Source organism: Hyaena hyaena, unplaced genomic scaffold, assembly GCF_003009895.1.
Source record: "Hyaena hyaena isolate Hyena2069 unplaced genomic scaffold, ASM300989v1 scaffold_9, whole genome shotgun sequence".
In the NCBI taxonomy this organism is placed as follows: Eukaryota; Metazoa; Chordata; class Mammalia; order Carnivora; family Hyaenidae; genus Hyaena; species Hyaena hyaena.
The window spans coordinates 7,373,643-7,396,423 of NW_024080641.1; the positions used below are offsets into that span (position 1 = coordinate 7,373,643).

The following is a 22,781-nucleotide window of genomic DNA, read 5'->3' on the forward strand; positions in this document are numbered from 1 at the left end:
TCAGTCTCATACTGTAACACAGTGCTACACAGAGGATGGCACATGGTGTCATCCACAATCTTGCTCTCCCTTGGGGCTAGTCACAGTCACGCATAGTCACATGGGCACATACACACACAGTTAGTGTCACACCCTCCCTCATTTTCTCCTATGCAGCTTCCAAAAGGTTTTGGGGCACGTGGTGAGTCCCAGGTCAGCCTCAGGCCCTAGGAGAGGGGGCGAGAGCTAGGAGAGGTCGGTGGGCGTGGCCCGAGCTCACCCCGCCCCCGGCTAGAGCGCAGAGGCGGGGCACTGAGGTCCACCCACGCTCCTCCCAGTTGGCCAGATAAGGCCACGCCTCCCACTCTAAGTGGCAGGCGGAGGGGGCGGTGCTGGACGGCAGGCAGAGACCCGCAGACTGCTGTCCCGCCCCCCGCGTTCTTCCCGGCTAGAGGCGTGGCCTGTTAGGCCCCGCCCCCGGCCTCTACCCGGAGCCCCGAGGCAGGCTGAGGCGTGGCCTTCTGTGCCAGCCCCGCCCTGTCCCTCCCCCCGGAGAAGGACCGAGAGGCCGGCCCAGCAGCCGGCCAGTTCCCGCGCGTCGTGCAACTCCGTGGCCTTGTACTCCCACGAGCCCTCAGGATGACCGTCAAGAAGATTGCCATCTTCGGTGCCACGGGCAGAACCGGGCTCACCACCCTGGCGCAGGCGGTGGAAGCAGGCATGAGCTGGGGTGGCCGGGGGGGGGGGGGTGCACATGCCCCTCATTAGGAAGGGGCATCCTGGGATCCGGGAGAGGCTGGTTGGGCCATCAGTGCTTTGGTTTGTGACCTAGGGGCAAAGCAGGTGGCGACGGGGACAGAAATGGGGGACGCTGTGAGATCCAATTTTATGAGTCCGAGGACTAGGAATTGGCCCTGGGAGGCAGAGGGATTCCAGTGACAGGTTTAAATACAATGCTCTTAGGCAATGTTGTCGTTGTAGTTGTGGTTGTTAGCGCACCCAGCGAGGGCTTCCTAAGCCAGAAGGCGCCGGACTCCCAGCCGCTACCGCTCTTCCCTGGTATTGAATCCTCCCAGCGCTCACCTGCCGTGGGTGCCGGTATCATGGGTGCCGGTATCACTTCAACTTAACAGAGAAAACTAAGGCCCAGAGAGGGACTTGCCCAATATGGGACCGCTGGAAAGTGGTGGTGCTGGGACTTGAACCCGGCCCGTGCTCTTAGCCGCCAAAAGTTCACTGGCTTGTGCCCTGGGCACCAAGGCTGGAACTTTAGAAGGCTGGGCGGCCAGTTGCTATGAGCACCTTCTGGAAAGAGGATAATGGAGACGTAAGTGAAGATTTGGGTGCTGGTTCTGGGAAAGTGGGTGAGAGCTGCAAATTCACAGTTGCCCCCAAGAATGAGGATAAACGTCCTGCGGCCTCCCCTGCCTCCACCATCCAGACTTCACCACCCCCTGGCCGTGCCTGGGACTTCCAGATATAGGGCCCCACCCTTGCTGGTCTCAGTGACTCTGAAGATATTGACTATCTGGGTGCCCCCAGAGGGTGAAGGCTCCCAGGATCCCACTCTCTATTGTCTCCTAGCCCAGGCCTCCCTTGGAGGGACTCCGCCTGACAGTTCCTCATCAGGCCCACTGCCCTCTCCCTCTCCAGGAAGGCTCGTCAGGGTCCTGATTTGTGGGGACGGAGAAAGAAATTTGCTGATAATCATTTCTCGGGGAGGAAGTAAGAGGGAGAAGTTGAGAGGTGCTGAGTCACCCTGAGGAGCTGGATTCCCATGTTCCTACCTTACCCTTTATCCTGAATTCTGCTGAATTCCACTTGTCCACCCTGCTGGTCACCGTTGGGACTGCACCCCAGGGAACTGAGAGCCAAGGCCTAAGGGAGGCCCTGCCTTCTCACGGTGGCTCCCACAAGTCTCTTCAGAGCCACAGTGAGCCTCTGAGGCTTGCTGTCTCCATCAGGAAAAGGAGAGCTTTATTTACCTCAGTGATTCTATAAACTGGCACCAGCCTGCCTGCGTTCAAATCCCAGCTCTGCCACTTACCACCCCCATCGATGAAAGCCTCGTTGTCGTCTGTGTACCCAGATAACTGGAAAGTGGGGATACAACTAGTAGCACTTGGGTGCCTGGCCAACTCAGCAGTAGAGCGTGCGACTCCTCAGCTCAGGGTCGTGAGTTCGAACCCCACACTGGGCATAGAGGTTACTTTTAAAAAATATTTTTTAACTTTTTAAATGTTTGTTTTTGAGAGAGAGAGACAGAGAGAGCGGGGGAGGGGCAGGGAGAGAGGGAGACAAAGAATCCAAAGCAGGCTCCAGGCTCTGAGCTGTCAGCACAGAACCCTACGCAGAGCTCGATCTCACCAACTGTGAGATCGTGACCCCAGCCAGAGTCTGCCGCTTAACGGACTGAGACACCCATACCCCCCAAAAAATTATTTTAAAGAATACTAGTGCTTGTTTTGGGGTGCTTGCAATGATTAAATGAGATAATATGTGGAAAATGCTGAGAGCCATAACCTCTTTTGGCTGAGTGAACTCATAGCTGTGTGAACTTGGCTCAGTTAACTTAAAATTGCCTCAATTCCCCTATCTTCAAAATGGGCATGTAATAATACCTTTAAGGGTTGCTGCAATCTGGTGCTTTTCAAACTGTGGGTCATAGTGAGTTCTGAAATATATTTAATTGGTCATAAAGGTTTCAGAGTATATCACATGTTAAATATAGACTTTATGAAATTTCTTTCAATTATATATGCATGGATTTGTATATAGTAGGTTAGACATGGAAATCTGTTTTGGACTGAGGGTTGAGATCAAAAAAGCTTAAAATGGGCATGATCTCTACAACTTAGTCTCAAATAGGAAAAAACTTTGTGTGTGTTTGTGTGTGTGTGAGTTTATACACATATAATTACGTATGTTATATATTATACACACAGAGAGAAAGATAAAGCAAAAGCAAAGATGAGAATTGAAGGCTTCCAACTTTCCTATACAATTGAATTTCTTTCTTTTTTTAAAAATTTATTTCAAAATAAAAAAATTAACAGAAAAATATAAAGCGATTTGTAAAAAAAAAAAGAAAAAAAAATTGGAAGTACCTTACCAATGCTCTCGTTTTTTTCTAAAGGGTAAAGTATGTGAATTCTTTTTTTTTTTAATGTTTATTTTTGAGAGAGAGCAAGCATGAGCAGGGGAAGGGCAGAGAGAGGGGGAACAGAGGATCCAAAGCAGGCTCTGCACTGACAGCAAAGAACCCCATGCAGGGCTGGAACCCACGAACAGTGAAATCATGACCAGAGCCCAACCGACTGAGCCACCCAGGTGCCCCCGAAATCTGTAAATTCTAAAGCTATGCTGTTTGGTATGGTAGCCACTAGTGACCTGTGGCTATTGAAGTTTACATTTAAATGTGGGTTGTTTAAAAAATTTCTTTTGGTTGGGGCGCCTGGGTGATATTTAAAAAAATAAATAATAAAATAAAAAAAATAAAAAATTTCTTTTGGTAACAGGAGCACAGGGGTTGCTCAGTCAGTTAAGCAACTGACTCTTCATTTTGGTTCAGGTCATGATCTCACGGTTTGTGAGATTGAGCCCAGGTCGGTCTCTGTGCTGACAGAGCACAGCCTGCTTGAGATTCTCAGTCTCCCTCTCTCTCTGCCCCTCTCCCACTCATGTTTCTCTCTCTCTCTCTCTCAAATAAATAAATAAACATTAAAAAAAATTTTTTTGGACAAAATACCACTCATCTATGGAAAAAACTTAGCACAGCACTTGGCATATAAGAGGTTCTCAATAAATGTCATTAATCAGCAATAATATAACACTAACGGGCACCTTTTTTTTTTTTTTTAAATATTTTTATTTATTTCTAGGAGAGAGAGAGAGACAGCGTGAGCAGGGGAGGGTCAGAGAGAGAGGGAGACACAGACTCAGAAACAGGCTCCAGGCTCTGAGCTGGCAGTCAGCACAGAGCCCGACGCGGGGCTCGAACCCACGAACTGCGAGATCATGACCCAAGAGAAAGTCGGACGCTCAACCGACTAAGCCACCCAGGCGCCCCTAACGGGCACCTTTTTACGGAGCGTGTGTCAAAGCTCTCACTCTCCATGAGAACATTTTTCTCCCCACCCCCCCAACCCCGAGCGCTCACAATTTACTAAGGTCCGTTTTAACCGTTGGTAGTTAACCCAGGCCCACACTGGCACCCTGAAAACCCCCCTGCTCCCTGATGTGTGTGAGGATAGCCATTCCCTTCCGAAAGGGGGTTCGCACAGGGTGGGGACACTGGGAATTCTCATTTTCCCTTTGGGGAGAAAGCTGAGGTCCAACCAGGGAAGGGGTTTCCTTTGGTTCCTCAGCCACTTCCTGGTATAGCTGGAGTTTGAACCCAGCTCCACAGGACAGTAAAGCCTGTGCTTTTGTGTTAATATTATATAGATTGTTTGTTTGTTTGTTTTTTAGGTAGACTCCATGCCCAGCATAGGGCTCAAACTCACAACCCTAAGATCGAGAGTTGGATGCTGTAATGACTGAGCCAGCCAGGCACCCCTGTGCTTTTGTGTTTATAAACCGTCAGGGAGATGGTGACGAATATGCCAACGTCTCCTGACCTGCAGGGCCATTATTTACTCCAGGGCAGCATAAGTAAGACAGTGACAGAGGAAACACCAGCAGATGGGGGCCTGGAGAAAGGATCGAGGGTGCTCCCGGCAGAGGGAACAGCATGTGCAAAGGCCCGGAGGCAGGAAGCCGTGATACATTTGGAGAACTTAGAAGTGCGGTGGGTGAAGAGGGTAGTGGCTCCAGAACAGGCCGGAGAGGAGGAGAGGCCAGACCCCGGGGGGCTGGAAGGCTGTCATGAGGACCAGAGACTTTATCCCCGGGCACTGAGGGGGTCCTGGGAGGGATATGAGCAGTCGGGGACTCCTATACAACTGTGGAAAGCTCTATCTGGCCGCCGTGTGGCATATGGATGGGAGGGGATGAGACCGGGGCCAGGAGCCCAGGGAGGACTCACCCAGGACAGGAAATAACCTTGTGAGATGATTAAAAAGTACAGGAACAGCCAGCCCCACATCCCGCCCCTTCCTGTGCTAGGCACTCCCCTCAACTTTTTATTTGTATGTTTCAGTTCTATGCTTTTTTTTAAATGTTTTTATTTATTATTGAGAAACAGAGAGAAGGAGAGAGAGAGAGAGAGAGCATGAGCAGGGGAGGGGCAGAGAGAGGGAGACACAGAATCCGAAACAGGCTCCAGGCTCTGAGCTGTGAGCACAGAGCCCGATGCGGGGCTCAAACTCATGAACCGTGAGATCATAACCTGAGCCGAAGTCGGACGCTTAACCGACTGAGCCGCGCAGGTGCCCATGGGACATTTTCATCACCCCAAAAAGAAATCCCTAGGAGTCACCCCCTCCATTTTCCTTCTTAACTCCTCCCCCAGACGTAGGCAACTGCTCATCTACTTTCTCTTTGTACCCATTTACCTGTTCTGGACATTTCATATGAATGGAATGGTACATTACATGGCTCTTTGTGACTGGCTTCCACTGGCTTCTTTCACTTAGGAAAAAAACATTGTTTCAAAGGGTGCACCTATCAGTATGTCATTTCTTTTTACTGCCTAATACTATTATGTACATTGTACTGGGTAGATCACATTTTATTTATCCATGCAGTCGATGGACCTTTGGGTTGTTTCCATTTGGGGCTAGTATGAATAATGCCTCTATGAAATCACGTACAAGTTTTTGTACGAACATATGTCTTCATTTCCCTTGGACACATACCTAGGAGTGAAAAGGCTGAGTCATAGGCTAACTTCATGTTTATCCTTTTGAGGAACTTACCAGACTGTTTTCCAAACCAGCTAGCTGCATCATTCATACACCCATCAGTAGCGTGTGAGGTTTTAGCTTCAACGCATGTGCACCAGCAGCTAATGTCTTTTTTATCACAGCCATTCTAGTGGGTGTGAAGTTGCATCTCGTGGTTTTGATTTGCATTTCCCCGATGACTAAGGGTGTTCAGGATCTTTTCATGTATTTATTGGCCACTCGTGTATCTTCTTTGGAAAAGTCTCTATTCGTGTGTTTTGCCCAATTTTTAGTTGGGTTTTTATCTTTTTATTATTGAGTCGTAGGAGTCCTTTATGTATTCTAAATACAAGCCCTTTATCAGATGTTTGATTTGCGAAAGTTTCCTCTCATTCTATTGATTCTCTTTCACTCTCTCTTTTTATGTTTATTTCTGAGAGAGGCAGAGTGCGAGTGAGAGAGGGGCAGAGAGAGAGGGAGACACAGAATCTGACACAGGCTCCAGGCTCCGAACCTTCAGCACAGCCCCCGGAGCCGAGGTCGGTCGCTTAGCCGACTGAGCCACCCAGGCGCCCCTCCCCCATTTGTCATTATTTTCATCATCATGGCTCCAGAGTATTCAAATCTCCCATCACTTGTTTTTAAAATACATGACAGCTGTCAAGAGAAATAGAACAATTTTGTTGTTTTTCCTTCCTTTTACCATTTTCTGAATAATGAACTAATCCTCTGGCAACTGTTGGTGATGACTAATGAGGTGTCTTTGTTAGTATCATTATGAACTCACAGATTTTTAAATATTTGATGTGTTTAAATTCTTTGTCAGTATTCTTTTTTTTTTAATTTACCATCTTAACCATTTTTTTTAATTTTTAATGTTTTGTTTATTTCTGAGAGACAGAGAGAGAGAGAGAGAGAGAACGTGAGCAAGGGAGGGTCAGAGAGAGGGAGACACAGAATCAGAAACAGGCTCCAGGCTCTGAGCTGTCAGCACAGAGCCCAACGCAGGGCTCGAACCCACGAACCGTGAGATCATGACCTGAGCCGAAGTCGGATGCTTAACCGACTGAGCCACCCAGATGCCCCCAACTTAACCATTTTTAAAAATTTTTATTTATTTACTTTTGAGAGAGAGAGAGAGAGTGTGAGTGATCAAGAGGCAGAGAGAGAGAGGGAGAGAGAGAATCCCATGCAGTCTCCCCACTGTCAATGTGAAGCCAGAAGCTGGGCTCGAACTCACCCGATGCAGGGCTCGAGCTCATAAACTGTGAGATCATGACCTGAGCCGGAGCTGGATGCTTAACCAACTGAGCCACTCAGGCATCCCTCTTCGTCAGTATTCTCTATTTTTTTTTTTTAATATTTTTATTTATTTCTAGGAGAGAGAGGGAGAGAGAGACAGCGTGAGCAGGGGAGGGTCAGAGAGAGGGAGACACAGACTCTGAAATAGGCTCCAGGCTCCGAGCTGGCAGTCAGCACATAGCCCGACGCGGGGCTCGAACCCACGAACCATGAGATCATGACCTAAGCGAAAGTCGGACCCCTAACCGACTAAGCCACCCAGGCGCCCCTCGTCAGTATTCTTTTGAACGAATCATATTGTCCCTGATTTTTCCAATGAGAACTCCTTCAAGTGGCCTCTGGGTCCTTTCAACATGGCGCCATCATTCTTGAAGCGCTGCCTTACCAGCCGACGGTACAAGACATTTCAGCCTCATCTCGTCCTTTCTCTAAGGAGCTCTGGTTCATTTATCACAAGAATGATATTTAGAGGCTGTCTTAGTCAGCTTGGGCTGCTATGACAAAATACCATGGGCTGGTGGTGTACAATAGATACTTATTTCTCGTAGTTCTGGAGGCTGGGAAGTCCAAGATAAAGTAGTAATAGACTTGACTTCTGATGAGTGCCCTCTTCCTGGGCGCAGACAGCTGACTTCTTGCCTGATCCTCACATACTGGAGAAAGAGCTCTGGTCTGTCTTCTCTTCTAAGGACACTAATCCCGTCATGGGGTCCCCACCCTCATGACCTCATCAAAACGTAATCAAAGGCCCCATGTCCAAATGCCATCCCGTTGGAGGCTAGAGCTTTGGCATATGAATTTAGGGGGGTAAGGCACACACATTTAGTCCATAACAGAGACCACAATTAATAGTATTTTAATATCATTATTTCCATAGAACCAAATATTAACATCCTTTGCCATTGTTTAGAACAAAGGAAGAAATATGTTGGGTGTGAACTTTATTTTATTCCAGTTATTAAAAAAATTTTTTTAATGTTCACTGATTTTTGAGACACGGAGTGTGAGCGGGAGAGGGGCAGAGAGAGAGGGAGAGACAGAACCCGAAGCAGGCTCCAGGCTCTGAGCTGTCAGCACAGAGCCTGACGCGGGGCTCGAACTCATGAACCATGAGGTCATGACCTGGGTTAGGGTTAGGCTTAGGGTTAGGGTTAGGGTTGAGCCTGGGGGACCATTCCCGGCACTGGACAACCTTTGGGCAACTCATGTTTTCCTCTGTACCTCATTTTTCCTCCACGGCCGTGGATGGGGGACATAGACCAGTATGATGCCAGGCTTTAACCCTTTAGGTGCTGGCGAGTGGAGAAGTCCGGGGAGTTCTGGGGGCGGGCCTTGGAGGCATCAGCACAAGTTATTTATAAACCGGCATGAAGGTATTGTCCTATTTTAACAACCAGCTAAATGTCAACTGTGAGTATGCCAGCAGAAATGTTTGAAGAGCGGGGTGCCTGGGTGGCTCAGTCGGTTGAGTGTCTGACTTCGGCTCAGATCATGATCTCTGGGTCCCAAACATGAGTTCGAGCCCCGCAACGGGCTCTGTGCGGTCAGTGCTAAGCCTGCTTTGGATCCTCTGTCCCCTTCTCTCTCTGCCCCTACTGCATTCGTTCTCTCTCTCTCTCAAAAATAAATAAACCTTTGGGGAACCTGGGTGGCTCAGTCAGTTAAGTCCCAATTTTGGCTCAGGTCATGGTCTCACGGTTTGTGGGTTCGAGCCCCACATCGGGCTCTGTGCTGACACCTCAGAGCCTGGAGCTTCCCTTGGATTCTGTGTCTCCCTCTCTCTCTGTCCCTCCGTCACTCACACTCTGTCTCTCTCTCTCAAAAAATGAATAAACATTAAAAATTTTATTTTAGGGGTGCCTGGGTGGCTCAGTCAGTTAAGCATCCAGCTTAGGCTCAGGTCATTATCTCACAGTTCGTGGGTTCGAGCCCCATGTCAGGCTCTGTGCTGACAGCCAGCTCAGAGCTGGGAGCCTGTTTCAGATTCTGTATCTCCCTCTCTCTCTGACCCTCCCCTGCTCACACTGTGTGTGTGTGTGTGTGTGTGTGTGTGTCTGTGTGTGTGTGTCTGTGTGTGTGTCTCTCTCTCAGAAATAAATAAAACATTTTTTAAAAATTAAAAAAAATTATTTTAATTAAAAATAAAAATAAATAAACAGGCCTTTAAAAAATGTGTCAAGACCACTTCCCATAACAAGGGACCAGGGGGACAGATTTGGGGGTTCATGACACCCTCTGGGACGCAGCCCTGGAGCCTGGGAGCACCAGCCCACACGCCTACTGACCTGCTTCTCTGCCCTTCTTTGCCCACAGGTTATGAGGTGACAGTGCTGGTGCGGGATGCCTCCAGGCTGCCCCCAGAGGGGCCCCAGCCAGCCCACGTGGTAGTGGGTGACGTTTTGCATGCGGCTGATGTAGACAAGACCGTGGCTGGGCAGGACGCTGTCATCGTGTTGCTGGGCACCCGCAATGATCTCAGTACTGAGCCCCCTCTCTGCCCACGGCCCACCCCTGCACCTCGGCCCCCAGCGCCACCCCCGCCCCCGGCCCCACCCCTGCCACCCCCGCCACCACCGCCACCTGCTAGTGACTGCCACTCTCTGTCCTCTCTAAGGTCCTACCACAGTTATGTCCGAGGGCGCCCGGAACATTGTGGCGGCCATGAAGGCCCATGGTGTGAACAAGGTCGTGGCCTGCACCTCGGGTGGGTGGTGGGATCGTAGGGATGGGGCTGAAGGGTGGGCGTGGGGGGTGAATAGGTACTGGACAGGCAGCCAAGGGGCTTTGGAGCCATCCAAATGCAAGGAGCCAACACAAGTTGGCATTGGAGCCGTCTCAAGTTACTGTGCACTTACTGAGCATCGACTGTGTGCGGGAACCTTGCTGGGTGATGCTAGGGACACAGTGGTGACCAATAAAGCCCTGGGCCCTGTATTCATGGGTCTCACAGACGGGAGGGAAGCGGTAAACAGGCCCCTCACCACACACAGTGTGATAGGCCAGAGTAGTCAGGGCCGAGATGAAGCAGCACAGGCAGAAGGGTCAGGGCCAGAACAGGGGCGGCCTAGAGGACTCTGGAAGCCCAGAGGAGGCACCTGACCCAGCCAGCCCGAGAGAGGGGCAGAGAAAGCCTCCGATCAGAAATGACAGAGCCATGAATACATGGACCCGCTCCCTACCCTCACAGAGCTCCCAGTTTATGAGGAGATGGACATTAAACAACCCGTGTCTCAAATAATCCAAAAGACAGTACAGGCAACAGGCATAACAAGAGCAGTGAATGCTAACAGCATTCAGTGAGCACTTACTGTGTGCTAGGCACCATCTGAGTACCTTAGGGAGGAGTGCCACTTAATCGTCACAAAATTCTGAGTATTTATACTCCTAGTGGCACATAGTAGGTGCTCAGTTAACAATAGCTGTTCTTTTTTAAAAAAATTTTTGTTAATGTTTTTTTATTTATTTCTGGGGGGCGGGGGGAGAATCTAAAGCAGGCTCCAGGCTCTGAGCTGGCTGTCAGCACAGAGCCCGACGCAGGGCTCGAACCCACGAACCATGAGATCATGACCTGAGCTGAAGTCGGACGCTTAACCGATTAAGCCACCCAGGCGCCTCAATAGGAGCTGTTCTTATGCCTCCCTTGTATGGAAGGGAGTGGGTGCACGGGGAGACCCACTGGCTGACCTGCGTTCACACAGGCTGTGGAACCACGGCCTCCACACGTTGCCTTCATCCTCCCCAGGGAGGAACCCACTAAGGAAGGGCAGAGGGATCAGCAATTGCGAAGGCTCAGAGGTGCGAGCGTGGCTGGGGCAGAGTGAGTGAAAGAGAGTGTCGGGCACTCAGGTCAGGGGGCTAATGGTGCCAGATCTGGTGGGGCCTCGTGGGCCCAGCTGGGGACTCCGCTTTTACCGCGAGTGAGGCGGGGCCGCAGGTGAGCTCCAACCCTCTGGGTGTGCACAGGCCCCGTTGGCTGTGAGCAGCGAGCAGGTAGGGGGGTGGGGGAGGGGGAAGACCAGGGAGGAGGCTGCTGACCCAGCCAGGAGGCAGGTGGGGAGACAGGGTCAGCCCTTACACATGGCCGTGAGAACGGAAGCCGGGACAACTGGGAGGCAGTGGGGAGCCCCCGCAGGGTTTCGTCCTGGCATAAGACCGGCAGGCTGTGGACCTGGCCAGGCTGTCATTAAGCCCTGGCTTACCCTGCCTTGTGTCCCCCAAGCCTTCCTGCTGTGGGACCCGGCCAAGGTGCCCCCGCGACTGCAGGACGTGACGGATGACCACATCCGGATGCACAAGGTGCTGCAGGAGTCTGGCCTAAAGTATGTGGCTGTGATGCCGCCACACATAGGTAAGTGGGGCTGGCACCCGGGGGCGGGGTTGCCACCAGCCTGTCCCCTCCCGTCAGATGATGAGATCTGCCAGGCCTTCCCTGGCCTGTGTAAAATCGCAAACCTTCCCCCTGCGCTTTCTATCCTCTTTATTGCTTGAGTGTATCTCCTTTCTAACACCCTTTTCTGTGACCTCTGTTTAACCAACCACCCCAAATTTAGAAATGTAAAACAACCCTTATTTAGGATTCTTTTTTAATTTTTTAAATGTTTATTCATTTTTTTGAGAGAGAGAGAGCGTGAGTGGCAGAGGAGAAGAGAGAGAGAGAGACACAGAACCTGAAGCAGGCTCCAGGCTCTGAGCTGTCAGCACAGAGCCCAACACGGAGCTTGAACTCATGAACCACGAAATCACGACCTGAGCCGAAGTCAGACGCTTAACTGACTGAGCCACCCAGGCATCCCCTTATTTAGTATTTTATTTATTTTTGAGAGAGACAGAGCGCAAGCAGGGGAGGGGCAGAGAGAGAGGGAAACACAGAATCCAAGGCAGGCTTCAGGCCCTGAGCTGTCAGCACAGAGCCTGAGACGGGGCTCAAACTCAGGAGCTGTGAGATGATGACCTGAGCCAAAGTCAGAAGTTTAACTGACTGAGCCACCCAGGCGCCCCTGTCTTATTTTGCTCACAGCTGTGTTCCTAGTGCCCAGAGCAGGGCTTGGCATGAGGTAGATGTTCAGTAAATATGTCAGGTAAATGATATTTCAGGGTGCTGGTGTGGAGAGAATCAATAAACCATACCTATACCATCTTTTCTTCTCCCAGGGCTGGAATCCACCTTGAGAGAGACACAGGGAGAGTCAGACACAGGGAGAGACTCATTCATTCATTCATTCCACAAATTCCTTCTATATGCAAATGTCTCTTGCATATGAAGTGTGTCCCCTTCCAGGTGAAAATCCCAGCCCCCAGCACTGTGTGGACTTCAGGCCTGAGGTTTCTGTCCCTCAGTTTTCTCATCTCTGAACAGGGCTCATAATATTGCTTCCTGACCTCCAGGGTTTGAAGTGAAACCCAGAGATATCATGCCTAAAATTTATTCAACACAATACCTTTTTTTAGTTAGTTGTTTTTGGTTTGTTTGTTGTTTTTCTTTTGTAGTGTGTGTGTAAAAACTTTGAAACCTCCAGAAAAGTTGAAGCCATTAAAGGTTTATGAAAATCCGTAAGCCCTTCATCTGGATTCAATTACCATTCTGCTGTTTCCTTTATCTTTTGTACACTCATGTAATACATGAGTGCATGTGTGCAATATATTTGTGCATGTATCTAGTGTGTATATGTGATATACATGTGCAGTATATATATTTTTTATAATATGTGTGCATATATACATATTTAAATTTTTTTTGGCTGAAATGAACCATTTGAGAATAAGTTGCAGACATCATCACATTTCACTCCTAGAACTTTGATAGGCATCCCCCAAGATGATACATCTTTGGGAATGACCCACAGCACCATTATTGCATCAAGGGAATGGACATTAACTCTACCACGCCATTTAGTGTCCATTCCATATTTAAATTTTTCTGATTGTTAAAAAATATTGGGGAGCCTGGCTGGCTCAGTCAGAAGAGCCGTGACTCTTGATTTTGGGGTTGTGGGTTCGAGCCCCATGTCGGGTGTAGAGATTACTTAAAAATAAAAATTTTAGGGGTGCCTGGGTGGCTCAGTTGGTTAAGCATCCGACTTCGGCTCAGGTCATGATCTCACAGTTCGGGGGTTCGAGCCCCATATCCAGCTCTGTGCTGACAGCCAGCTCAGAGACTGGAGCCTGTTTCAGATTCTGTGTCTCCCTCTCTCTCTGACTCTCCCCTGCTCATGCTGTCTCTCTCTCTCAGGGGAAAAAAAAAAATTAAAAAAATTTTTTAAATAAAATTTTTAGGGCCACGTGAGTGGCTCAGTCGGTTAAGCATCCAACTCTTGGTTTAGGCTCAGGTCATGATCTCACGAGTCATGGGATTGAGCCCTGTGTCACCAGGGAGCCCAATTGGGATTCTTCTCTCCCTCTCCCTCCCTTTCTCTCTCTCTAGAGATAGAGAGAGAAATAGAGGAGATAGATATTTCAACCTCCCCTCCCTACAAGGTCAGGATCTCACCAAGGATCATGTCTTGAATCTGGAACAATTCTCCATCTCTCTTTTTAAAAATATGTCTCCTAGGGGCGCCTGGGTGGCCCAGATGGTTAAGCGTCCAACTTTGGCTCAGGTCATGATCTCACAGTTCATGAGTTTGAGCCCCGCGGCAGGCTCTGTGCTGTTAGCGCAGAGCCCGCTTTGGATCCTGTCTCCCTCTCTCTCTGCTCCTCCCCCACTTGGCACTCTCTCTCTCTCAAAACTAAATAAACATTGAAAAAAATTAAAAATATGTCCCATAAAATTAACTAAGCCAGGACTCTTTCTAAAATCCCATGTTCTGGATTTCTCTGCTTGTTTTCTCCCAGGCTCAGATTAAACATGGTTGGAAGGAATGCCACTTGGGTGAGGGTGTGTCCCCGCACTGGCAGGCTGTATTTGATCCCTAAATGAAGTTGGTCACTGTCATAATACAGCCAAGAGATGCCCTCCTAACAGCCAAGTTATGCCTCTAGACGGAAGGACCCAGAGCAAATCTAGCTTTTGCCCCTGGGAAGTCCACCTTTGCAACCCGGGGAAGTAACTGCAAAGTAAAGATTCAGTTCGTCCATCTGTAAAATAGTCCTGAGCCCGTTCTCTGCTGTTTCTCTCCATGTAACACATTGTCTGTTTTACTCCCTTGTCTGTTGCCTTTTCCTAGGAAATGCCTACGTGCAAAGAGCAAGAGTTCTTGTCCGTTTTGCGCCTTGCTGGGTGCCCAGCACCTGACTCATAATAGGCCATCGATGAGGATTTATCAAATGAATGAAGTTAGGGGTAGAGATTGGCATCCTGTTCATGGGGAGGGTTTCCTACAGGGTTAGCTCCTATACCCTCTGGGCTGGGCACGCAGTAAGCACCCTGGAGTGATCACGTGTTGTCGGAAGGGGGAAGGGACATCTGCTTCACCCATTCCCTGTGTCTTTACCTTGCAGGAGACCAGCCGCTGACTGGGGCCTACTCAGTGACCCTGGATGGACGAGGGCCCTCAAGGGTCATCTCCAAGCACGACCTGGGCCACTTCATGCTGAGCTGTCTCACCACCGATAAATACGACGGGCACAGCACCTACCCCTCCCACCAGTACGACTAGGGACCTCACCTCATCCCGGAGGACAGCATTCTGAGAAATGGGGAGAACAGAGGAAAGGAGCAATAAATCTTGAGCCCAGAGCTTCACATTGTTCTAGAAGACTCAACTCTGTGACTCTTCCTCGGTCTGGCTTTGTCTGGCTGATTCAGTGTCTCTAGCTGCCTCTGTGTAAGATTTGCATTAATTTCCTCATCTGGCCCTGTGTGGAGTCCAGGTGAGGACTATGAGGACCCCCCGGGGTGACCCTCCCTTCACAGATCTCACAGTCCAGTGAGGAAGACACCCCTGCCCGTGACAGTGACAACCCAGAGTGGCCAGGGCTCTGAAGGAGGAAGACCCAGAGGGCTGACGGAACTACCTGAGTGGGCTTGAGGAGCAAACAAGTTAAATAGACTTGGCTCGGAGGGGAGGAGTGATAAGCCCCAAGAGGTGTTACATGGAAGCTAAATTGTGCAGAATCATTGCAAAAAGCTTGAGCTGTATTCTGAGCTTCTATGCTAGGACGGAAGCAGGAGAGGGGTGGGGAGGGTCGCAGTCAGGTTTATATGTTCTACAGCTGCCCTTGACTCCTATGTGAATGTGGATCAGAAGTGTGCAAGAGTGGAAGCCAGAGCCCCAGGGCACCAAGACAGAATAGGGCAAGAGAGTGGGGGTGAGCAGAGCGGACAGTCCATGATGGAGGGGAGAGAGGATGCATGAGACCGGAACTCTGAGATGCGGGCCCTGGAAGAGGGGCAGGATTGGGGGGGGAGGGGGGAAGAATGGCCCTTTCCTAATCATGTCCCGCTTTGGAATCTACTGTCCCCCCCCCTTTTTTTTTTTTAAATATTTTATTTATTTCTAGGAGACAGAGAGAGAGACAGCGTGAGCAGGGGAGGGTCAGAGAGAGAGGGAGTCACAGACTGAAACAGGCTCCAGGCTCTGAGCTGGCAGTCAGCACAGACCCCGACGCGGGGCTCGAACCCACGAAACGTGAGATCATGACCTAAGCGAAAGTCGGACGCTTAACCAACTAAGCCACCCAGGAATCTACTGTCCCCTGCCCATGTTCCCCAGAGACACTGTTCCCAGGTGTGAGTGGTCCACTCCTCTCTCCCTACTTCCCAGTGTCCCCCACCTACCCACCTAACCCCTTCTCCCTTCCCCTCCAAAAAAAAAAAAAAATTCTCATTCCAATCATATATTGCTTCTGCAAGCAGCAGAATGACTGGATGACAAAATTCCAACCGGTGAGAACTGGTCTGAGGAGGCTTAAACCTCCCTTCCCTGGAGCAGCCTGGAGAAAACTCCCTCCCCCACCTCTTGGTGAAACTTTTTTGAGAGTAGGGCAATCCTGGTTCGGGGCACTAGCTCAGGGTTTTTTGTTTTTTTTTTTAGTTTTTTTTCCTGCCCTGTTTCTCCTCCTGTTACATTGGGCATTTAAAGAACTTGCACTTGATGCCTCCTTTGTGTCCACGCGCTGGGTGATGCCATGGACCAAGCGCCGGCCGGCCGAGATAACCTTGGTACCAGCCCTCAGGGCCAAGAATGGGAGACATGGGCAGAGGGGTCAGGGCCAGGATGGGGGAAGCCCAGGACACCATGGGAGCCCAGAATGGTCATAAACCCACTCAGAGCATCAAGGGAAGGCTTCTGAGAGGAGGAAACCTTTGAGATGAGACCTGGTGAGAGGCGGCCTGGGAAGTGAAGGTGGTGTTTTCAGGATGGGGAAATTGAGTTTAAAGATCCAGAGGCCCTTTATTGTCAGTTTTGAGTACTTGCTATGTACCTAAAGCACTGGGGATAAGGCAGGGAAGAAAACAGACCAAATCTGTGTTTACAGTGGGGGCGGGCACTCGCAGTCATTTTAGAAAAACTGAAAGTCAAATCTGTGGTCGGATCACAGGGAGCAAGGAGTGCGTGTCAGGCCAGACCCTGAAGGGCTTTGTGGCAAAAGGGAGGAGTTTGGACTTTGTCCCAGGGGAGTGGCGAGCAAGGAACGAGTTCCCAGCGGTGCCAGCCTGAGAGGGGAAGGACTGGGCGTCGGGGGTTGCAGGACAGACCGGCACAGGACGTGCAGAGAAGTCCCGAAGATTAAGAAAGGGGCCTCGGGCTAAAGTACTGAGAGGGCGGGAGCACAGGAACTGGGCTGCGATCGCCCAGGCAACGTAGGCCGCGCCAAACTATTGGCTAGTCTTCGGCTACGTTATCCATCTCCGCCCAGCCGCGTCCGCCCTCGGAACCCCGGGGGCGCGGCCTCCGCGAGTGGCTCAGCCCCGCCCGCCCGGAAAGCAGGGTGAGGAGGGGCGTGCCGACCAGCCTAGCTCCCCAACGGGGTCCTCACCTGGTATAAGGGAATCGCAGAGAGCAATGTTGACGACTTTGGAGGGAGGACAGTGGCTGAGTTGAAGGAGACAGTTCTGACGTCCCCGCCACCCTCCACCCTAGAGACGTGGCCCCGCCCCCGGGCTAGTCGGAATCCTTTAAAAGGTCTAGGGTGTAAGGAAAGGGAGGGTCGGTCGAGCGTCTCCTGGCGACGGACCGGTGGCTCCACCCAGCCAATCCGCGCCCCGCGGCGGGCAGGGCTCCAGCCAATCGCGACTCGCGGTTCGGCTCCTGGGCGGAGCTGGGTGGGCCGGAGGCCAAACCGAGAGGCCCTGGGGAGGTGAGCGAGGCTCGTACCCAGCACTGTTGGGTCGTAGAGCTGCGGACGTCCCACGACTTGGTCATTGCGAATCTGGCAGCTGAGGTGAGAGACAGAGAGAGAGGCCACCTGGCTTGAGATTTGCCTTGGGTTAGGGGAGGTGGAGGCGCGCCCCCCAAGAGTTGTGGAGGCGGGGTCTGGGCGTGAGTCGGGGGGCCCAGATAAGGGTGACTGATAGGGCTGGTGGGGCTTAGGGACTGGCTGAATTCGAGATCCCGCACTGAAGGCGAAGTTGTTGGGGGCAAGATCTTCAAGTGGAGGGAGTTTGAAGCTGGGACACGGGATGTTTGGAGAAGCGAGAGAACCGAGGAAGGAACTTTTCGGGCAGGAAATCTGGAGATTAGGACAATTCGTGTCTCCCGGGCGGGTTGAATTCGGAGCTCTAGTGTTCTGGAAAAGCTGTGAGGGGTTGGGGCTGGGATCCGGGCTTTTGGAAAAACGGAGACAACCTACGAGCAAGGAATCTTGGTGAAGGAGACGCAGTGGCGGAGAGAAGGTGCTGGGGAGAGTCCCGTGTTCAGGTCTTGGGGTCAGAGGGAGAGTTTGGAGGTGAAGTCGAAAGGCATTTGAAAGACAGGAGAATAGGGGAAAGTTGACGGCTGAAGGTATCAGAATTAGTCTCCCAAACGGAGTAAATCAGAGAGCATTTGTAGTTTTTGAGCGATGTGTTGGGGGTTGAGTCTCGACCCGAGAGCAGTTTTGAGAAAGAATGTAGGACCTTCTTGGGGTGCGAAACCCGAGAGAAAGCAGTTTTAGGGCTGGAGTCTGGGGTGGGGGAGGGGCGTTCCGGGCGTGGAGCTCAGACCCGCAGCCCTTGAGGCAGCAGAGGGCGGGGCTCGGCAGGCGCCGGGCAGCTGGACGTCCGGGTTCCCTTCCCCCACCCGCCCTGGGCCCATGTGCGCATGCCCTGAGGGAGGGCGGGGGATGTTCGTCCCAAAGGCGTGCGGAGCCCTCTGGGGATTGTAGTGCACGCTCAACGCTAATGCACGTGCCAGGCGGCTCTTGGCCCACATTTCCCAGAAGCCCCTGGGCCAAATTGTTGCCTGCTTGGTCGTTGAATGGAGATCCAGGGAGAAGGCGGGGTCTGGCGTTGAGTCGAGTTTTAGCAGCTTTCCCTGTGGGGCCGCGCTTCGGGGGAAGCCGAAGGCGCCGCCTCAGAGAATGAGGGAGGCTCCTTCCCTGCCCTTCGGAGCGCTCCCAGTCGCTTAGGAAGAGGGCATGATCAGAAATACACTCCCTGTAAAAGCAGAGTCGCGACAAATAAGTGTCCTAAAAGGGCTCCGGTGGCTCCAGTACAACAGGCAGCAATAGGTAAATATTGAATGAGCAAATAGCATTAAATTCTTGTTCGTAAGGCGTTAACTGTGGGTACCGTGTGTATTACACGCGGGATCTCCTTGAGAATATGGTGAGAATTTTTACATTCCTCATTTTACAGATGGGGAAACTGAGACCCCGAGAGGTACTGTCACATAACTTAACAAAGATCAAACAGCTGAGCAGTGTCAAAGGCAGAATTCAAACCCAGGTTTGCCTGCCTCCAATCCAGGTCTCCGTACCCCACAGCTGTCATACGTGACACTTGTGAAGAAATGAGTGTTGTAGAAAGAACAGCTTTAAGACTCAGGGACTTGAATCGGGATCCTCATCTTGCAGCTGAGGTAACTGAGTCTCAAGGAGGCAAATTTCACTATTCAAGGCCACACAGGCAAGTAAGTGGGGGGGGGGGGGTGTGTGCAAACGCACCTATGTTTTGATCCAGATCTTGTTTTCTTAATCATGTACATTTAGTCTCCTCCTCAACCCTGTGGGATTCATATCATGTCCATTTGAGAGATGAGGAAACAGGTTCAGATCCCAAAAATGAGCCAACAACCAGGGGTGCCTGGGTGGGTGGCTCTGTCGGTTAAGTGTCTTGACTGTATATCTCCACCCAGGTTTGGATCTCAGGGTCCTGAGTTCAAGTCCCACAGTGGGCTCCACACTGGGCGTGGAGTCTGCTTAACCACAAAACAACCATACAGGAAATGGGGGATTCGGACTAGCCCTAGACCCACCGTGTCTGCCTTGCCCCTCTTCTCTCCCCAGGGCATCATGGTGGGAGGCTTGAAGAGGAAACACTCCGATTTGGAGGAGGAAGAGGAGGATGAGAAGTGGGACTGGGGCCCAGCAAGCCTGCGGAGCCACCAGCAAGCGCTGCTTCGAATCTCCTTAGACAAAGTCCAGCGAAGTCTGGGCCCCCGCGCACCCAGCCTGCGCAGGCACGTCCTTATCCACAATACCCTCCAGCAGCTCCAGGCCGCCCTTTGCCTCGCTCCAGCGCCCGCGCTGCCCCCTGAGCCCCTCTTCCTGGGCGAGGAGGACTTCTCCCTGTCGGCCACCATCGGCTCTATTCTCAGGGAACTGGAGACCTCCATGGACGAGTCAGAGTCCCCTCAGAATCCAGTGGCTCCCCCGGGCCCCCAGAACCAAGTGCTGCCCCAGCCTGATCCAGTCTTCTTGGAAGCCCTGAGCTCCCGGTACCTGGGAGACTCCGGTCTGGATGACTTCTTTCTGGACATTGACACGTCTGCGGTGGAGAAGGAACCTGCGCTGGCCCCGGCGGAGCCTCCTCACAACCTCTTCTGTGCCCCAGGGTCCTGGGAGTGGAATGAACTTGATCACATTATGGAAATCATTCTGGGGTCCTAACACTTTGGGGGCGGGGGGCTCTTCATCTCATCCTCAGTGGGCTGGATCCCTGGATACAGCTCCGTGTGTGTGTGTGTGTGTGTGTGTGTGTGTGTGTGTGTGTGTTTTGGCAGGGGCTCTAAGCAGTGCCCGTGGCCTCCTTTTCTCCCAGTTCAGGGTTCCACAAACCATCTTGCGTGTGTGTGTGTGTGTGTGTGTGTGTGTGTGTGTGTGTGTGTGTTGTGTCTGTCTGGTTACCACAGCCTTCTGTGAAGGTGGGTCTTCCTGAATTAATTTATCTGTTCCAGATGCCTTAACGGACTCTGTTTCCGGGAGTCTGGTTCCCCACTTCCCACATTTCTTCTGCCTTTCCCTCCAGTTCCTCCTCCCCTGGTGACCACTGGGGCCTCAGGGAAGATAAAGCTGGGCCTGTCCGATGATGGCCGGGATGTGCTGACTGGTTGCTATGGGAACTCAGACTTTGCCACTTGCGGCTCGAGGGAGCAGGAGGGGCGGACCTCCTCCCCCCAGGGTTGAACCCCACCTCATTTTGGCAAGACCCCAGTTGCAGCAGCCTCCTGATCCATAACCAGGCCGGACCACGTGCAATAGGGTGGAAACCAAACCTCTCCATGCTACATTATTTAAAAGAAAGGCGGGTTTTGTGGTGGGTTTTTTGATTTTTTTGATTGTTTGTAATGGCTTTTTTTTTTTTTTTTTAATAAAAGTATTTTGGAAGGGGTGATGTTGCCTAAAGTTTCTAAACGCCAGCAGGTCAATGAGAGGGACCTGGTAAGTTCCCTGGGCACATGCACCCCCTACCAAAGTTGGGGCAGGCATATTATTCAACATGTACTGAGTACTTGTTAAGAGTACTGTCCTATCCACTTTGTTTGAATTAGGTCACTTAATCTTCATAACAATACAGAATTCTGTTAACCGGTTTTACATAGGAGGAACCTCAAGTTCAGAGAAGCCAGATTACTTGCTCCAGGTCACAGAGCAAGGAAAGCTAGGACTCAAAGTCACTCTGCCTCCAGGAACTGCTTCTCAATTATTGTGTTTTGCATACACTTAAGCTCCCCAGCCACATGGGTGCACACCGGGAGAATAAACTGAGTCCCGTGAATTCCCAGACTATCAAAGGATAGGTAACTCTAGCATCTAAAAGTCCTTTCCTTCATTGTATGCCGTGTATTGATGGGGCCCAGAGGGGAAAGAAGATGCCCAAAGATAGTCTGCATTAAGAATAGATCTTTCTAGGGTCTCTTGGGTGGCTCAGTGGGTTAAGTGTCTGACTCGATCTCAGCTCAGGTCATGATGTCACACAGTTTGTGAGTTTGAGCTACGGGTCAGTTGGTCCCTGCCCGGACAGAGGGGAGCCTGCTTGGAGTTCTCTCTCCCTCTCTGCCCCTCCCCAAGTTGTGTTTTCTTTCTCAAGCTTAAAAAATTTTGGAAAAAAAAATGTTCTTTCTAGAAAACTGTTGGCTAGGAAGCAGAAACTGAAGTTAAAGTGCTAAGGATTTGGGGCTCTCAGGTAGCTCAGTAAGTTAGGTGTCCGGGTTAGGGACCGGCTTCAGCTCAGGTCATGATCTCGCGGTTCGCGGGATCGAGCCCTGCATCGGGCTCTGTGCTGACAGCTCAGCCGGAGCCTGCTTCGGATTCTGTGTCACCTCTCTGCCTCTCTCTCGCTCTCTCTCGTTCTCTCTCAAATACACATTTAAAGTGCTAAGGATTTATTTGGGAAGTACAAGCCCAGGTTTGTGAGAGGAGAAAAGAGGGAGGCCAGGAAGATGCAATGCTGCTGTACTGGCCAAGCCTCTGCAAAGACCTTTGAAGACGTGCAGCAGGTGAGTTTACACAGCATTAGGGACTTTTCTAGAAGGTCTGCAAAGAGGAACTACACGGGGGTGGAGTCCACAGGCAGGGAAAGGAGGGGGATTTTGCTTGTGCTTTCTGACCCAAAGCCAAGGTTCTCAACTTGAGAGGGGCTTCACATCTAAGTCTGAAAGCATTGGGATAGCTGACAAGTGCCTACTGAGAGAGAAGAGATGGTCAGGAGATCCTAAGGGGACGTATGTTTCACATCTCAATGTGGATGCCCATTGGATCATGTCTGTCTCCTACTTAAAACTCTTGGTGACTTCTCACACTCAATAAAACCCCAACCATGGAGCGCCTGGGTGGCTTAGTCAGTTAAGCGTCCGACTTTCGCTTAGGTCATGATCTCGCGGTCCATGGGTTCGAGCCCCGCGTCGGGCTCTGTGCTGACTGCCAGCTCAGAGCCTGGAGCCTGTTTCAGATTCTGTGTTTTCCTCTCTGATCCTCCCCTGCTCACACTGTCTCTCTCCTAGAAATAAATAAAAATATTAAAAAATAAATAAATAAAAATAAAACCCCAACCTCACCAAGGCCTGCGAGACAGCAATCTTGGGGCACCTGGGTGCTTCATTCGGTTAAGCAGTCGACTCTTGATTTGGGCTCAGGTCATGATCTCTGCATTTATGAGATCGAGCCCCCACGTTGGGCTCTGCGCCGACAGCAATGAATCCCGACTTAGGGTTCATTCTCCTCCCCTCCCTCTCTCTCAAAATTAATAAACATAAAAAATGGGGGTGGTACCTGGGTGACTCAGGTGCCCAACTTCAGATGAGGTCATAATCTCACAGTTCACGAGTTTGAGCCCCGTGTCAGGCTCTGTGCTGTCAGCCTGGAGCCTGCTTCAGA

The 22,781-nt window shown here is 51.1% G+C and overlaps 2 protein-coding genes across 7 annotated transcripts; both read left to right on the forward strand.

Moving 5' to 3' along the window:
• The first annotated feature begins 552 nt into the window (after positions 1–552).
• Positions 553–14,800, forward strand: BLVRB (biliverdin reductase B). The gene is made up of 5 exons (XM_039245814.1): positions 553–697; positions 9,420–9,584; positions 9,721–9,810; positions 11,326–11,454; positions 14,544–14,800. The coding sequence occupies exons 1-5, from the start codon at positions 619–621 to the stop codon at positions 14,699–14,701; spliced, it is 621 nt and encodes a 206-aa protein (XP_039101745.1). The 5' UTR covers positions 553–618; the 3' UTR covers positions 14,702–14,800.
• Positions 14,801–15,680: 880 nt separating this feature from the next.
• On the forward strand, positions 15,681–20,268 carry SERTAD3 (SERTA domain containing 3). Of its 6 annotated transcripts, none has more exons than XM_039245778.1 (3): positions 15,681–15,774; positions 18,823–19,096; positions 19,473–20,268. In XM_039245778.1, the coding sequence occupies exons 2-3, from the start codon at positions 18,977–18,979 to the stop codon at positions 20,073–20,075; spliced, it is 723 nt and encodes a 240-aa protein (XP_039101709.1). In that variant the 5' UTR covers positions 15,681–15,774; positions 18,823–18,976; the 3' UTR covers positions 20,076–20,268. The 6 variants fall into 6 exon arrangements, with proteins under 6 accessions (XP_039101709.1, XP_039101724.1, XP_039101701.1 ...); XM_039245793.1 differs by lacking the exon at positions 15,681–15,774 and adding an exon at positions 16,833–17,429 and having other exon boundaries at positions 18,823–19,045; XM_039245770.1 differs by lacking the exon at positions 15,681–15,774 and adding an exon at positions 16,849–17,429.
• The last annotated feature ends 2,513 nt before the right edge of the window (positions 20,269–22,781 follow it).